This window comes from Primulina tabacum, chromosome 14 (assembly GCF_025594145.1).
Source record: "Primulina tabacum isolate GXHZ01 chromosome 14, ASM2559414v2, whole genome shotgun sequence".
Classification (NCBI taxonomy): Eukaryota; Viridiplantae; Streptophyta; class Magnoliopsida; order Lamiales; family Gesneriaceae; genus Primulina; species Primulina tabacum.
In genome coordinates, this window is record NC_134563.1 from 3,894,311 (window position 1) to 3,907,133 (window position 12,823).

Below are 12,823 nucleotides of genomic sequence, written 5' to 3' on the forward strand. Positions count from 1 at the left end.
GAATAAAAGTACTTTATATTTTATTATCATAATTATACATATAAAAAATAATACCACTAATTAAATAAAATTATACAGAGCTTTGGTGGTCAACCTAAAAGGATTTCTCCCACAAAAGTAACAGCGGTTTATTTCTGTCTGAGGTCGCTTCGATTTTCAAAACCCTCTCCTTCGCTTCGGACAAAATCTTACCTCACGATCGTCGCTTTGGTTGCTGGTAAGTTCACTTAGTTTCTATTGATCAGTAGATCAATTATTTAGTTTCACAGATCTTCAATTTTGGTAATCATTTCCCTTTTTTTTGGGTGTATAAATGAGTATATGAATAGATGTTTTGAGAAATGATAGGTGAAAATCTCGCTAATTTATATGGATTGTTGATTTTTATTGGGAAAAGTCGATTTGAGTGGTTGGTTGTTTTCGAGGAATGATTGGGTGTCTGATGGTTCGCCGGAACGCCGATATCGCGGGCTTAACGGGAACGGCGGTGGCGGAGATGGATTTCACTCCTAGAACGGAAGGTGGTCCAGAACGCCTATGATGACGGTGATAACGGCGGAATGGCCCTTTTTTTGGGAATGGAAAATTTTTTGGCCGTACTCGGGAAGGAACGGCCGATGTAACAGAAATCCCTAATTGTTTCCGACAACGCTGCAGAGCACTGTGTATGTAGGAGAAGAATAATGTTTGTGAGAACAGCTGGTTTTTTGAGTTAATTGGACAATGTCCTCTGGCTGTGGGTGTTTCTGCCTTTATTCGTGTTATAGAAAAAGTGGGAGTTTCGAATTATGTTTAAAGGAAATGTAGTTTAAAAAAACTGTAATACTTGTCTTAGGCAAGCAATTCTGCATCAAGCACCTACGTGTTTGAGGCCTTCTGAGTGAAGGCTTATATTCATGTTCTTTCCTTGAGCATAGGCTTTAATTTTTTTTGAAGTCAAATTGCTTCAAAATACTTTTTAATGGACTCTATTACTCGCGGTCAAAGTGTGTTTTCCTACCCAGTAAGTGCTAAATAGTCTGGCATTATACCTTGTTTATCTAAAAAATTGCCAACCTATTAAATCATTGTGAGGCTCATTACTACTCCATATGTTTTGCTTTGATGACTCAACACACTTGGGTGTGATTTATTCTGAAATTTTTACAGTAATGGGTACTAAAGGATGAAATTTCATCTATTTATTTATGATTTCAAGTAATGCATTCTTGTTTTTCTTTAAACTATTACTTTACAACTCCATTTAATTGAAATCATTTAAGCACGACCACATCTACAATTCATTGGAGCATAACTATCTTGTTACTCAATAATTTGGTTGGCAGATGGATTGGCAGGGGCAGAAGCTAGCAGAGCAGCTGATGCAGCTGATGTTGGTAATTTTTGCAGCTGTGGCATTCATTGCAGGTTACGTGTTGGGGTCTTTTCAGACAATGATCCTTATCTACACAGCTGGAGTCGTGCTAACTTCTATTGTTACCATCCCCAATTGGCCATTCTTCAACCGCCATCCTCTCAAGTGGTTAGACCCAAACGAAGCTGAAAAGTATCCCAAGCCACAGCCTGCTGCTAATTCTGGCTCAAAAAAGAAGACATCGAAGAAGTAGGTTATCTAAGTTTCAGCGTTCAAGGTCTTAAGTCACATAGCACAAAGTTTTGGATTGATGAATGAGTATTTACAGCGCCTTGACATTAATTAAAGCTTACAATTTAAAGTAGCCGTGACTGCATATGTTCTCCTTTTGTTAATTATTACTGTTCTATGGACTACTCTTGGGCTCTCTAGTTGTGCCTCCAGTTTACAATAGATATGTGGGACCATAGCACGATGCACACACGTGAGATTATTATAATCACATCTATCGTCACCAACATTTCGAACAAGGGTCCATGATAAAAACAGTTATATTTTGTGATACCATTATGTTCATGCTATAGATACTTCGCTGATATCTAGATCTTGGTCAATTTACACGCTAAAACTTTCTAAAATATAAGCACATACAGACGGCAGAACTTGCTAGCCTAGTCAATCAAATAATATCACTGCAGTGGTGCAATAAGTACATAGCGGTGGGAATGAAGGTAGATTTGACTTGGGATTTTGAATGATTAGAAGTCTAGATATAAAATTGCGAGATTTGAGTTGAATTCAAATGTAAGCAAAGATGATCTGAATTTATGGGGGTAGAAGAATTAATTTCGACTTTTACATATACCATGGATCATTGTAATGCTATATTTTGAATGATGAACTCAAAATGTATTGGATTTGAAGTATAAATTTCAAATTCTGACATACGTGATCTTTTTAATGCCTTAGCTAGATCAAAACACTTCAGTGAGGAGACTTGAGATTTTGTAATCGACTTTAGGTTCCACCCTTTAAACGGGGTTCAATCGTTCTCTAAAATACCTTTCATAAATTGGGCTCGCTCAATGGAAAGTCTAATGTGTGCTCATAGATTAAGTAAATTCATTCCTGCGACACCATGCCAAGTTTTGAGCAATTGGCAGTTGAGCAAGATGATTGATTGAATGATTTTTTTGGCAAATATCATATTGGTTTACTAATTATTTTCTAATTCGAAAACCAGCGATCATTTGGTTGCAAAAGCTTTTCCCTAGTAAGTGTTGATAAATATTTCAAAGCTCAACTTCTCAGGTCGTTCATAATTTTAACCAACTGTTGGCAGCAGATGTTAAGAGAACATATATGCTAATCCAAGGGTAGTGGCTACTGCATGATATTAATTTCTGCGAATGTTTATTTTGTTCATAATGTAACTGAAGTCATTACTCTCACGGGTTCCCTCAAGAAACCATGTTACAGTTACAAAGAAGATTTCAGTATAAAATAAATAAAAGATATCGATTTCTTTCTGTTGCTCGGAGGTCAAATGAAGTCCAAGTTTCTGTTCCAAAAATGGCGTTTCGTTTCATGTTATCATATGAATAGGTGAATGACACATGTTCTTCAAGTAAACCTGTTAACGATTTACTAGACACATGTCATGTTGCTATTAAATGGTGCATGAAGTAGACTACCATTTGGAACATAATTTTGAATTGGTTTGGTCACAAGTTAAAGATCGATGTGAACATTGCTTGGGATCCAAAACTTGGAGGCTGCTCGCTCTTTGCCAAGAACTCTCAACAGTCGGTATATGCTTCCGACATGATCAAAACTATGAGTGCTGTCCAACCGGTGAATGGCCGTGCACCTTTTCCCTTACCTTTCTTTGGATCATACTGTTCCCACAGGTAGCCAGTCTCATTATAGTTCCTAATCACATTTCTGCCACAAGGAAAGACACAAAAATTAGATACAAGTGAATGCCCGTAAATGGCGACATTTTTCAGTTGAATTATAAACTATTAAGGGGGCATATACCGGATCAAATTGTTCCTCAAGTCATTGTAAATGACTTTGGCTCGGTCTTTGTATGGTCCATCCACTACAACAATCGAGCAAATAACCATATTTGAAAGAATGTAATATTTACATGAACTAAAATACCTTATTTTTAAACATGTACCTTCTGAATAATAGTGAAGTGAGGAGAGAATCAGATAATTCATGTTCATCCAAATTTGCCCTCTCCAGTATGGTGGGTCGTGTTCAGTGTTGCGTTGCATGTATATTGAGCTGGTACACAGCCAATAAGTTGTGAATTAATTGAGGAAAAACCGAAACCTCCATAGTTAATGCATCACACACGAGGAGCCCAAGTACTTGGTCCTTTTGTTTTACCTTGTTTTGGCTAGAGATCTGAGTCCATAGTTCGTCCACAGAGTACTCTTGTTTGAGATCAGATCAAGCTGTTTTTCTAATATCCATGATTCCTGTCGGAAAATGTCATAAAAAATTAAACAAGAATATGACATAACATCAAACATATGAAATAACATCAGTAATTAAGATAGCTCAACTCACTGGTGGTATAAGCCTACCCATAAAGGGGAAAAGGCTGACATAGCCAATGTGTGGAACCAGCTTCAACTCAGGTTTCTCTAAAACTTCGCGTACAAGTTCACGAGTAGGATAATTGCCTGCATTCTCTACTATTCTCCAACTTAGACGAACCTAATAGGAAAAGCAATGTCACTATAATTACAAACCTACAACAAGCATTCTCTTGTCGTCTTTTCTTTCTCCCTAGGTAACACTGTTAAGCGAGCAGAATAGTAACTATTCAAACTCTCGAAATCCAACATCATTACAGGAATATCTGAAAAGCCAACGGTATACCTTCTCTGAATGATTCCCATAATCAAAATAGGCTCCATAAGCATGATCAAAATGCATCTACAAAGGGAACACGAGACATATCAAATTACTTGCTCCCATGTAATAAAGTCAACTGTCATACAACGTTCGTAGACACAGTCATGATGGCAAAAATCTGTAAAGAAAATAAGTACAAGGGAAACAAAGGAATTACTTGATTTAAAAGCTCAAAATCCGAGAGCAATTTCGCTGTCAAGCCATACTCCTGCACAATTTTACAAAAGCTTGAAATAGAATAACCCCACAACTTAGCCATGTCTCTTGTCATACCTTTCCAGTGTCTTTGTCCTCAAGGAACTCTGAAATGGAGTGCATGCAATCTGCAGCAAGCTGCATCCAGCATCTAAGATCCAAGTGACGCTCATCTTCACTGGGGTGCGATGCACGTGGATAATCGTCAAATCCAGATGATAACGACTGGGATGCCCAAAAAATAAATCAGTGAATTTGACAAATGAAGCAAATTAAGGCTTGAGTTTAAAATTTTGTAAGTCGATAAAGGCCTATGTCTCCAGGAGTACATCTTATGCATTGTTAGTAGTGTTCTACTCCAAACCTCTAGGCTTTAGTGGTGTGTACTACTGAGGAAACCAAAAGAGCTGATGGTAACATTCATTTATATTAGTTCTGGGAAATGCAGATTATCTAGAAGTGATGTTTTAATAGAATCTAAACTCTATATACTTGTGAGTAGTAAGAAAGAAATTATCAGCACCAAAATTGTACGAATAAACCATGGAAAGAAAAAAGGATGACTAATTATACTACTCTTCAGGAGGAAAGGTGTCAAAACCCCCCAAAAACAAAAGAATTTGGGAGTGGTTTTAACAACTGAATATAAATGGCCTGGATGAAAACCTTTGGATTCAGTTCACGAATGGTTGTGTCATCTCTTCCATGCCAAAAGTAGGTATTCACTTCTTTTCCTACAAATAAAGAGTCATGTTTAAATTACCAAAAAGCCAATTAACTCGCTGCTTAGCCAAAATCCAGGTAGAATCCCAGTAACACAGACATATCTCACTACATGAAGATTCGCATGCCAACACTGACACACATCAATAGCCAGAAATACACTGTTTCCATCAATTCTACCGTGTTTACCTGATTGGGTAGTATTAAACCATTGAAACCATGCATCAAGGCGAACAAATGCTTGCTGTAAGAAAATAGAGATGGCATTGCTTTCAGCAGCAGCAAACTTGTTTCTCTTCATGCCACAAACCAAATCTGCAAAACAAAAAACTCGATCACCATATAGATAATGATTCAGCAATTTACAAGAAGTTCCACAGCTGGAATGAGTTTTACGAGATGCAATTTGTAGCCAAAATGTTATCAGCTATTCAAAGAAACAAACAAGATTATTTTCTCAACATCAGAGATGCATAAAAAATTATTCAGCTTCAAGTCTTCAACCATATTTGGCTATACATTATAGCACAACATTGTTCGGAACCTTCCTTCATGGAAAATAAGTGTTTGACCAGAACAAGAGAGAACAAGATGCCTTAGAGCACACTAACAAAAAACATTGATTAATTCTTTTGCTACTTAACAACTCAGCATATCTTGATCATATAAGGATGAGAGACATGAAACAATCAGATGGACAACAAAGCACAAGCAATAATAAATCATAAACATAATAGGCCTACATGCCACAAATTTTCCACCTACTCTTTTTTTCTTTAGGATGATAGGAGTGGAATAACATAAGGTACTTCTAAGGATGGTGAGTTCATTGCACTTTCATGATACAGCTCATTATTAACAAGGAAACTTAAAAAAATGTTAATACTTTTAGTTGTTATACGAGGTCAACAAATAAATATGAGCCAACTATCTTTAATATCACATAAACGATTGATAAAAAATGGCATGCTGGAAGCCTCCGTCCCATTGCAGTAAAAAGTAAACCTCGTAAAACCAAAAACAATGTTGGAGGATTTCCGTTATTTGGATGCTGGAGCACAAACTCCGATGGTACCTTACTGCAGATAAAGCAAAACAAATTTTAATATATATATGGGGTTATTTAACATAAGCATGCTGGTGGAAAAGACTTGATGAAGCTACATGCCATCACCTTAAGGCTTCGGCGCCTAAAATTTGCTCACGTGGAATCCATCCATCAGTATTTATCAGATCTAACCAATGCCCGATGATGTCCAAAGAAATGTGAATATCCCAACGCCTTTCCACAGAGTGACCAAACAAAATTTATAAGCTCAAGAAATAGTAGATTGCTTTAATATAAACAATTAGTGACCCAAGCTGATATCAGAAACACAAGGTTTTGAGAAAGATTGCAGAATAACTAGAAAAAGAGGGAAAAGAAACATACGAGCTAACAGGTAACCTACCAGATCAGAAGTTGATGAAAGCCTTCATCCCACAAAAAACCCCTCGGAAAGAAGGGTCGACTTGGCACTGCTGTGTACAGTTCAGCTGGCCAATATAATATATAATTATCACCAACTATCTGTAAGAGATAATAGCATCAATAACTTTGTTAGGCATCCAAATAGCAGAAAAGAAGCACACAAATAGAAGGAAGCAATAAAATTACTGACTTTATCCAACATAGCTAATAAGATAATTGTCTTAATTGAAGTCAAGGAAATGAAATTTAAAAATATAAAGTGTGCAGAGGGACTGAAAACAGTAGGGTATTAATATGTGAATAGGAATTGGACATAAATAAACTTTTATCACGTGAAAAAGAAGAGATAATTTATTGTTTGTGAACCTACCAAGCAATTGGAATCGCGTCAAAATCATATGTGCGCGTTGCACCACTTTTTGCTGACCTAATTAATGTCAGGAATATCCCTTGAAAGTATTGTATTTAAAGAATATTTTGGACAATGAAGTTGCAAACAAGTTCCATGCAACAGCCAGTCCGAATTTGTTTTCCAAGAGCCCTATTTAGTCTCACAATTTTGAGAAATTATACACTTCACCCAGCTTGTTTATAAAACACTACAAGTTCAGTAGAACCAGTCGAACTATTTTTCAGTGAGATATTACTAAAAATCCTGCAAAAACACATCCTGAAAGCTATTATGATATAAAAGGAACAGTTTAGATTTAACAATAGAAAAACGACTCCAGTAACAAGGAGCAAAAAAGCAGGTAGGGCAAGTTGTTGAACTTTAGAAATTGCATTTATATGCTGAAACTTTTTACATGATTCCACATTCTATAACAGGGGGAAGGCATCATCACGAATGAAAACATTAGCATAGTAGCAACTAAGCTATACTGACATACAGTAGAGGAAGATGGATGTGAAATTTTTGATTGGCCATAAAAGTAGCCAATCCCACCCAACAAATTGCCAAGAGCAGCTTGACCCACAGTCATGGCTTCAGAATCAAGCTGAAATAAACCACATTACATCTCAATTCAGAAGATGGGAAGATGAAGAAACATGAAAAATAGTAGTAGAAAGATAACAACAGTTGGTACATGATAGCATTTACTATGGTATAAGAGAACATAGATGAGGCAGATTTATATAATTCCAAAGCTCTTGACCAGATTAGGGAAATATAGGCATTGATGAAATGAGATAAAACGCACGAGTCGTTTTGCATAGCTACAAACATGGTGATGCATGCTCCTCACACGGTTTTCTTCAACATATCCCAGAAACAATTCCTAAATAAAGTAGTGAACACTATCCACTGAAAGCCAAACAGGAATTCCATGTGAAACAATTAAAAAGACCAATTGATTCTTCATCCTTTTGGCAAGAAAGTGTTAAACCCACAAACTTCTTTCATTTTATCAACCATAATCAACAACATAAACAAGGAAATAAGCTGAAATTTACTATCATAAACTGCAAACTACAGATCCCAGAGGAAATCCTTTGTACAAGAGATGGACTCTCTTTACTCTGGCCAAAGCTAGTGACCTCGCTCAAGAAGAATGAATAACTTCTCTCCACCTTCACCTTCCCTTTCCCCATGGGCCCTACACCCTAATCCTTCTAGAATACCCTTGATCCAGCCCACTAAACCCTTCAAGCCCAGGCCCGTAACAGAAAGACAGCCACCTATGAGAAGCACAAAATGATTGAAAACAACTCAGAGATGTTTCCACATCACAAGAAGTCAAAAAACACAAACATGAGAACTGAAAACATCACAATCATGTATCATCTTGCATTTCACGATTTTCACATCCAAATTGTATATTTTATGTCCCTACTGTTAGAGAACAAAGATTCAACCCCTAAAAGACTCATATTTGACCTAAATAACATCCAAATCTCAAAATTAAATAAATTTATAAACTCTAAACAATAATGAATCTGAGGAAAGGAAGCATCTGACAATACATACCTCATCAGACATGTTAAAGACTTCTTGGAATTTATCTTCAAATTGACTCATCTTCTGATCTAAACAGCTACTAAATGAGTCACCTGAACAATGGAAAAATGGTTCTAAATGAGGAGAGGAAATAAGGTTGCCTAACAAATAAAAGATTAATTTTCAAGAAAAAAGCAAACAATCTTGAAGGCTTAGGAAAACTCAAACAATCTTGAAGGCTTAGGAAATCATAATTCGTGACATCAGTAAGCTAAAATCTACTTTCTAAAGATGTTTTGAAGAATATGTGGCATTCAAAAATAATATAAAACAAATGCATAATTACCTATAAAGCTTTTGACACGTTCTTCAGTACTTAAACTAGAACCACTAGATCCTGATACAAACGCGATATCGGCTTTGAAGGGAATCATGGCAGCTATCTTGATAAAAAAAGAAGAAAATGTCAAGCAAAGCAGATAGAAGCAAAATAAAACTGATGTTAAAATACTTAATAAACCACGATAAGATAATTAACAATTCATCATAACAAACCTGAAAAACTAGAACGTTTGGAGCATCATCAGATGTATCTGAAAGCTGTAACCGACCAATTTTTCTAGCCTAAACAGAAAGAATGGATTTTGATATAGGAGTGGCATGAAGATGTGTTAATAAGTGGCTGAACATGATATCAAAAATAATAAGTTGTTTTGCAAAAACACAGCGAATTGGTTGCTTGCACACCTGGGTTCCAAGATTAACTTGGACGAGATCAGATAGATTGTGAATGTGAGGCGTCTTGAAACCAGCATAGTGGAGCTCAAATTCATCCTGCAAAAGCAACTTCAAAAATTAGTTTCCCCCAAACTATTATCATAAGCAGGTACTCCATAAAACTAGTAAACCGTCAAAACAAAGTTCTTTCTTATGTTGCATAAAAAAGGTGAAGAGTATGATCCTAGGAACAAATAACAAAAGCAAACAACAACATGCAAAGTAACTGGATTGCACATTTTTGATTGTATGATTGCAGGCAGAGATCCTCTCTCTCCAAATGTGATTTCACTAAAAGAATTATAAAAGTTGAAAGTTATTCAAAGCGCACCATCAAAGAAAACCTTTTAACACATCATATAAAACACATGTTCACACAAGCATCTCATAGAACACATTCATGCCTACGATAAGGATTATAAGGAGTATTAATTTTTCAGTTTTCAAAGAATAATAAATTCCTTTTGTTCAATTAACCCACACGATAGTACTTGATGTAACTGGAGGATTAGAGTACAGCAACCCCAAAATACACATTAGTTATTGTTTTAGAGTACGGCAACCCCAAAAGATACATTAGTTATTGTTTCAGATCCCGTAAATCCATGTAAAATCTGTCCGTGGATAAATTTTAACCAGTAAAAGCTTCAAGGCTCAAGCTGCAAGGAATGCAGACTTAAGAATTTAAGAAAAGCCCATAAAGTAGGAACTTATATTTATGTAACTCCATGAGTAGGGCGGCGAAGGGAACTCAATACGATTTTGGCTATTTTTTTCACATCGAATGCATATTTGTTTCAAAAAAGCCTCCAGAATTAAATAAGCATCTCTATTCTATTTTACAATCCTCTTCCATCTACCGATAAGTGAGATCAGCTACAGTCAAAAGGCAAAAACTTTGGATTTGTTACCAAGAAAAGAGGAGTATAGATATTTGGACAGAGTTTCAAAGTTGATTAGCTGCTTGAAGATCCTATTATTTTTAACAGTAGAAAAAAGATGCATTTCAAATAGGTATATTCTGGTGGACAAGTCCAGAAACGTTAAATTATACATTTTGAATGTTAATGTATTTTCTCTAGATGTATATTCCTTAAATCTTTACGAGAAGATACCTTTGATTCTAAATGCAGCTGCCAACTACCAACATCATTTCGTGAACCAAAGGCTAGGATATGGTTGTCATGGATGCCCATGTTGTCCCCACCCAAACTTAGAACAGACCCACCTTCATCAGCGATGTAAAAGAACAAATGCACGATTTTATCCATATCTTCACCAGATCTAACATTCAGAAAATCAGGAAGTTATATTAGCAAGTGATTATAGTGCCGGGAATCGAACTTGATTTCATGGAAGAAATAAAGGCAACAAATAAAGAACAACTCAATTTTGATTTTACTCATAAGCCTTCCAACTTCATCTTCATGACATAAAAAGTGCATCGTATTATACGACTTCGCATGCAGTGTCCACAAAAAAATATGTCAATTTGGTTGCTAAAAGTCACACATCGTTGACAAGGCCGCCCTTTACATTAAGTTTGAGATCTTACAATGCAAGGTTGTTTAAAGATCTGGGAATTTACTTTTCACTTTGGGCTTCAATCCTCACTCCCCAATCTCCTCCGTAACCACTCTCTTTATCCTTTGATTTTAAAAAGCTTGTTGTCAATATCAGATCTTGGTCAACCAATACCTGACGTCCATAATCACGTCCATTATGTTGTGACCAACCATAAGTCGATAGCTCATCTGAATCTTGACAAACATGCCGCATAAGATATCTTCCATCCTTCACCCCAATCCACATCAAACCAGCAAGCAGAGACTGTGGAGTCCTGGAAATTAGAACCACTGGTCACATATATTCCTAGCACACACTCAACAAAGTATGTTACAGCCAGAATTACAAACTATGAATAAGCAAATAAAGTGGAGCAGAAACTGTCAACTGGTTGGCTTTGTCCCTAGTTGATTTCAGCTTGATACAGACTTATAGCTCATGGTTATACCTAGTGGAACAACTATATTGCTGACAATAAATTAGTTACAGTTTAAACCGAATAAAAGAGATAATTCAAGATCGCCAATACTTCATCTTCAAAATTTGATCACTGCCATTCAGCTGCCAAAAGAAAAAATACATCTATACTCCATAGATACGGAGTCAAATGCATTATTGACGAACTTCAATCAAATCTAACGAGCAAAGCTGCTGATTCAAGAGAAACAAGCAGTACACCCATAGTTTTTCCCTAAATAATGGAAAATTATTCCAATTCTTAAAGTATTAACAAGAAACAAAAATGAATCATCACTACTACCAAGCGTTAAATTAAAAAGAAATCCTTTTTCAGCTGATGAAAATTTACCGTGCGCGAATCCCAAAGTATACATTAGGCCTATATGTTCCCCAGTATAAACTCTCTCTGTGATCCCCTTGAAACTGCATTACAAATTTCAATAAACCCACGAGCATAATAAAAAGTAAAAATGACAAAACTTCCTACATTTTCACATGAACCAGGATTTAAACAAAAACTACCATGGGAAGATCCATCAGCTTGGGGGCAGATAACGGAGTGATGACTCTGGGTTTTACAGTCTCCTTCACAGGGTTTAAGAAATCCTTCATAAAATAAATAACGAAGACTAGAATTCCGAAAAGCACCGAAATTTTGGTGATCAAAGCTATTATCCACTTCAAATTACTGCTTCTACCACCGATTTTTCTCTTTTTCCGATCCGAATTATGGTCATTGAACGACGCATCAACATCCGGTGACGACCTAGCTCTGACTTGTGAGTTCCTTCGGGAAACTCGGGTCATATTCTGGTTGTGTTTCGGGCAACAGGAGAGCTGTGGAAGGAGAGGTTTATGCAGACCTCATGTCTGTAAAGTCTCTGTAGCTGATTGTTTGGGCCATTTATTGGAGCTAAGCCCAACTGAATTTGGGCCTTCGGCATTGCTTCATCACTTTAATATTTTTCACTTTACGTTCGTTTCCTATTTTTGGGCCACAAATGGGCATCCATAGCCCTTTCCTGTATGGGCCTTGAATTGGGCCGTGGCTTTGTACATTCGATTTCTATTTTCTGTGGAAAATGGCAGTACATCTTTTAAATTGCGCTTGGACAGATAACAAAAAAATAGACATTATTTTATTTGATTTTTCAGCTTCATTAATTACTTTAAGATATGGTAATTCAGAACTGATAACAAAATATTATCGTATTCATAATGGGATAACTTTTATAATCAATATCAATTATTTGAGGGAAAAAATGAACTACAAATCAGGCTTTGTAACTTATCACTTTATTTTTCTCATTTGTTTTTGTACTCAAGAACAAATTTGAAGACGTATTAGATTGCATTTGCAAGATAAGATACCAAGTCAAAAAAAATATTATTGCCTTTTGACTTT

General features: G+C 36.1%; 2 protein-coding genes across 3 annotated transcripts; one reads left to right on the plus strand and one right to left on the minus strand.

Annotated features, from left to right (window-relative positions):
- Positions 1 to 93: 93 nt before the first annotated feature.
- Positions 94 to 1,785, plus strand: LOC142525409 (signal peptidase complex subunit 1-like). The gene is made up of 2 exons (XM_075629697.1): positions 94 to 217; positions 1,326 to 1,785. The coding sequence occupies exon 2, from the start codon at positions 1,326 to 1,328 to the stop codon at positions 1,605 to 1,607; it is 282 nt and encodes a 93-aa protein (XP_075485812.1). The 5' UTR covers positions 94 to 217; the 3' UTR covers positions 1,608 to 1,785.
- A 1,111-nt stretch (positions 1,786 to 2,896) lies between these two features.
- LOC142524333 (mannosyl-oligosaccharide glucosidase GCS1-like) lies at positions 2,897 to 12,281 on the minus strand. Of its 2 annotated transcripts, XM_075628281.1 has the most exons (22): positions 11,941 to 12,281; positions 11,768 to 11,841; positions 10,982 to 11,233; positions 10,509 to 10,677; positions 9,364 to 9,450; positions 9,172 to 9,240; positions 8,963 to 9,059; positions 8,647 to 8,729; positions 7,568 to 7,675; positions 6,658 to 6,776; positions 6,381 to 6,488; positions 6,212 to 6,285; positions 5,396 to 5,521; positions 5,150 to 5,217; positions 4,562 to 4,708; positions 4,446 to 4,496; positions 4,253 to 4,309; positions 3,938 to 4,087; positions 3,755 to 3,846; positions 3,540 to 3,649; positions 3,395 to 3,458; positions 2,897 to 3,298 (listed from the first exon to the last, which is right to left on the minus strand). In XM_075628281.1, the coding sequence occupies exons 1-22, from the start codon at positions 12,223 to 12,225 to the stop codon at positions 3,154 to 3,156; spliced, it is 2,535 nt and encodes an 844-aa protein (XP_075484396.1). In that variant the 5' UTR covers positions 12,226 to 12,281; the 3' UTR covers positions 2,897 to 3,153. The 2 variants fall into 2 exon arrangements, 1 of the variants encoding a protein (XP_075484396.1); XR_012814871.1 differs by lacking the exon at positions 2,897 to 3,298 and having other exon boundaries at positions 3,955 to 4,087.
- Positions 12,282 to 12,823: the final 542 nt, after the last annotated feature.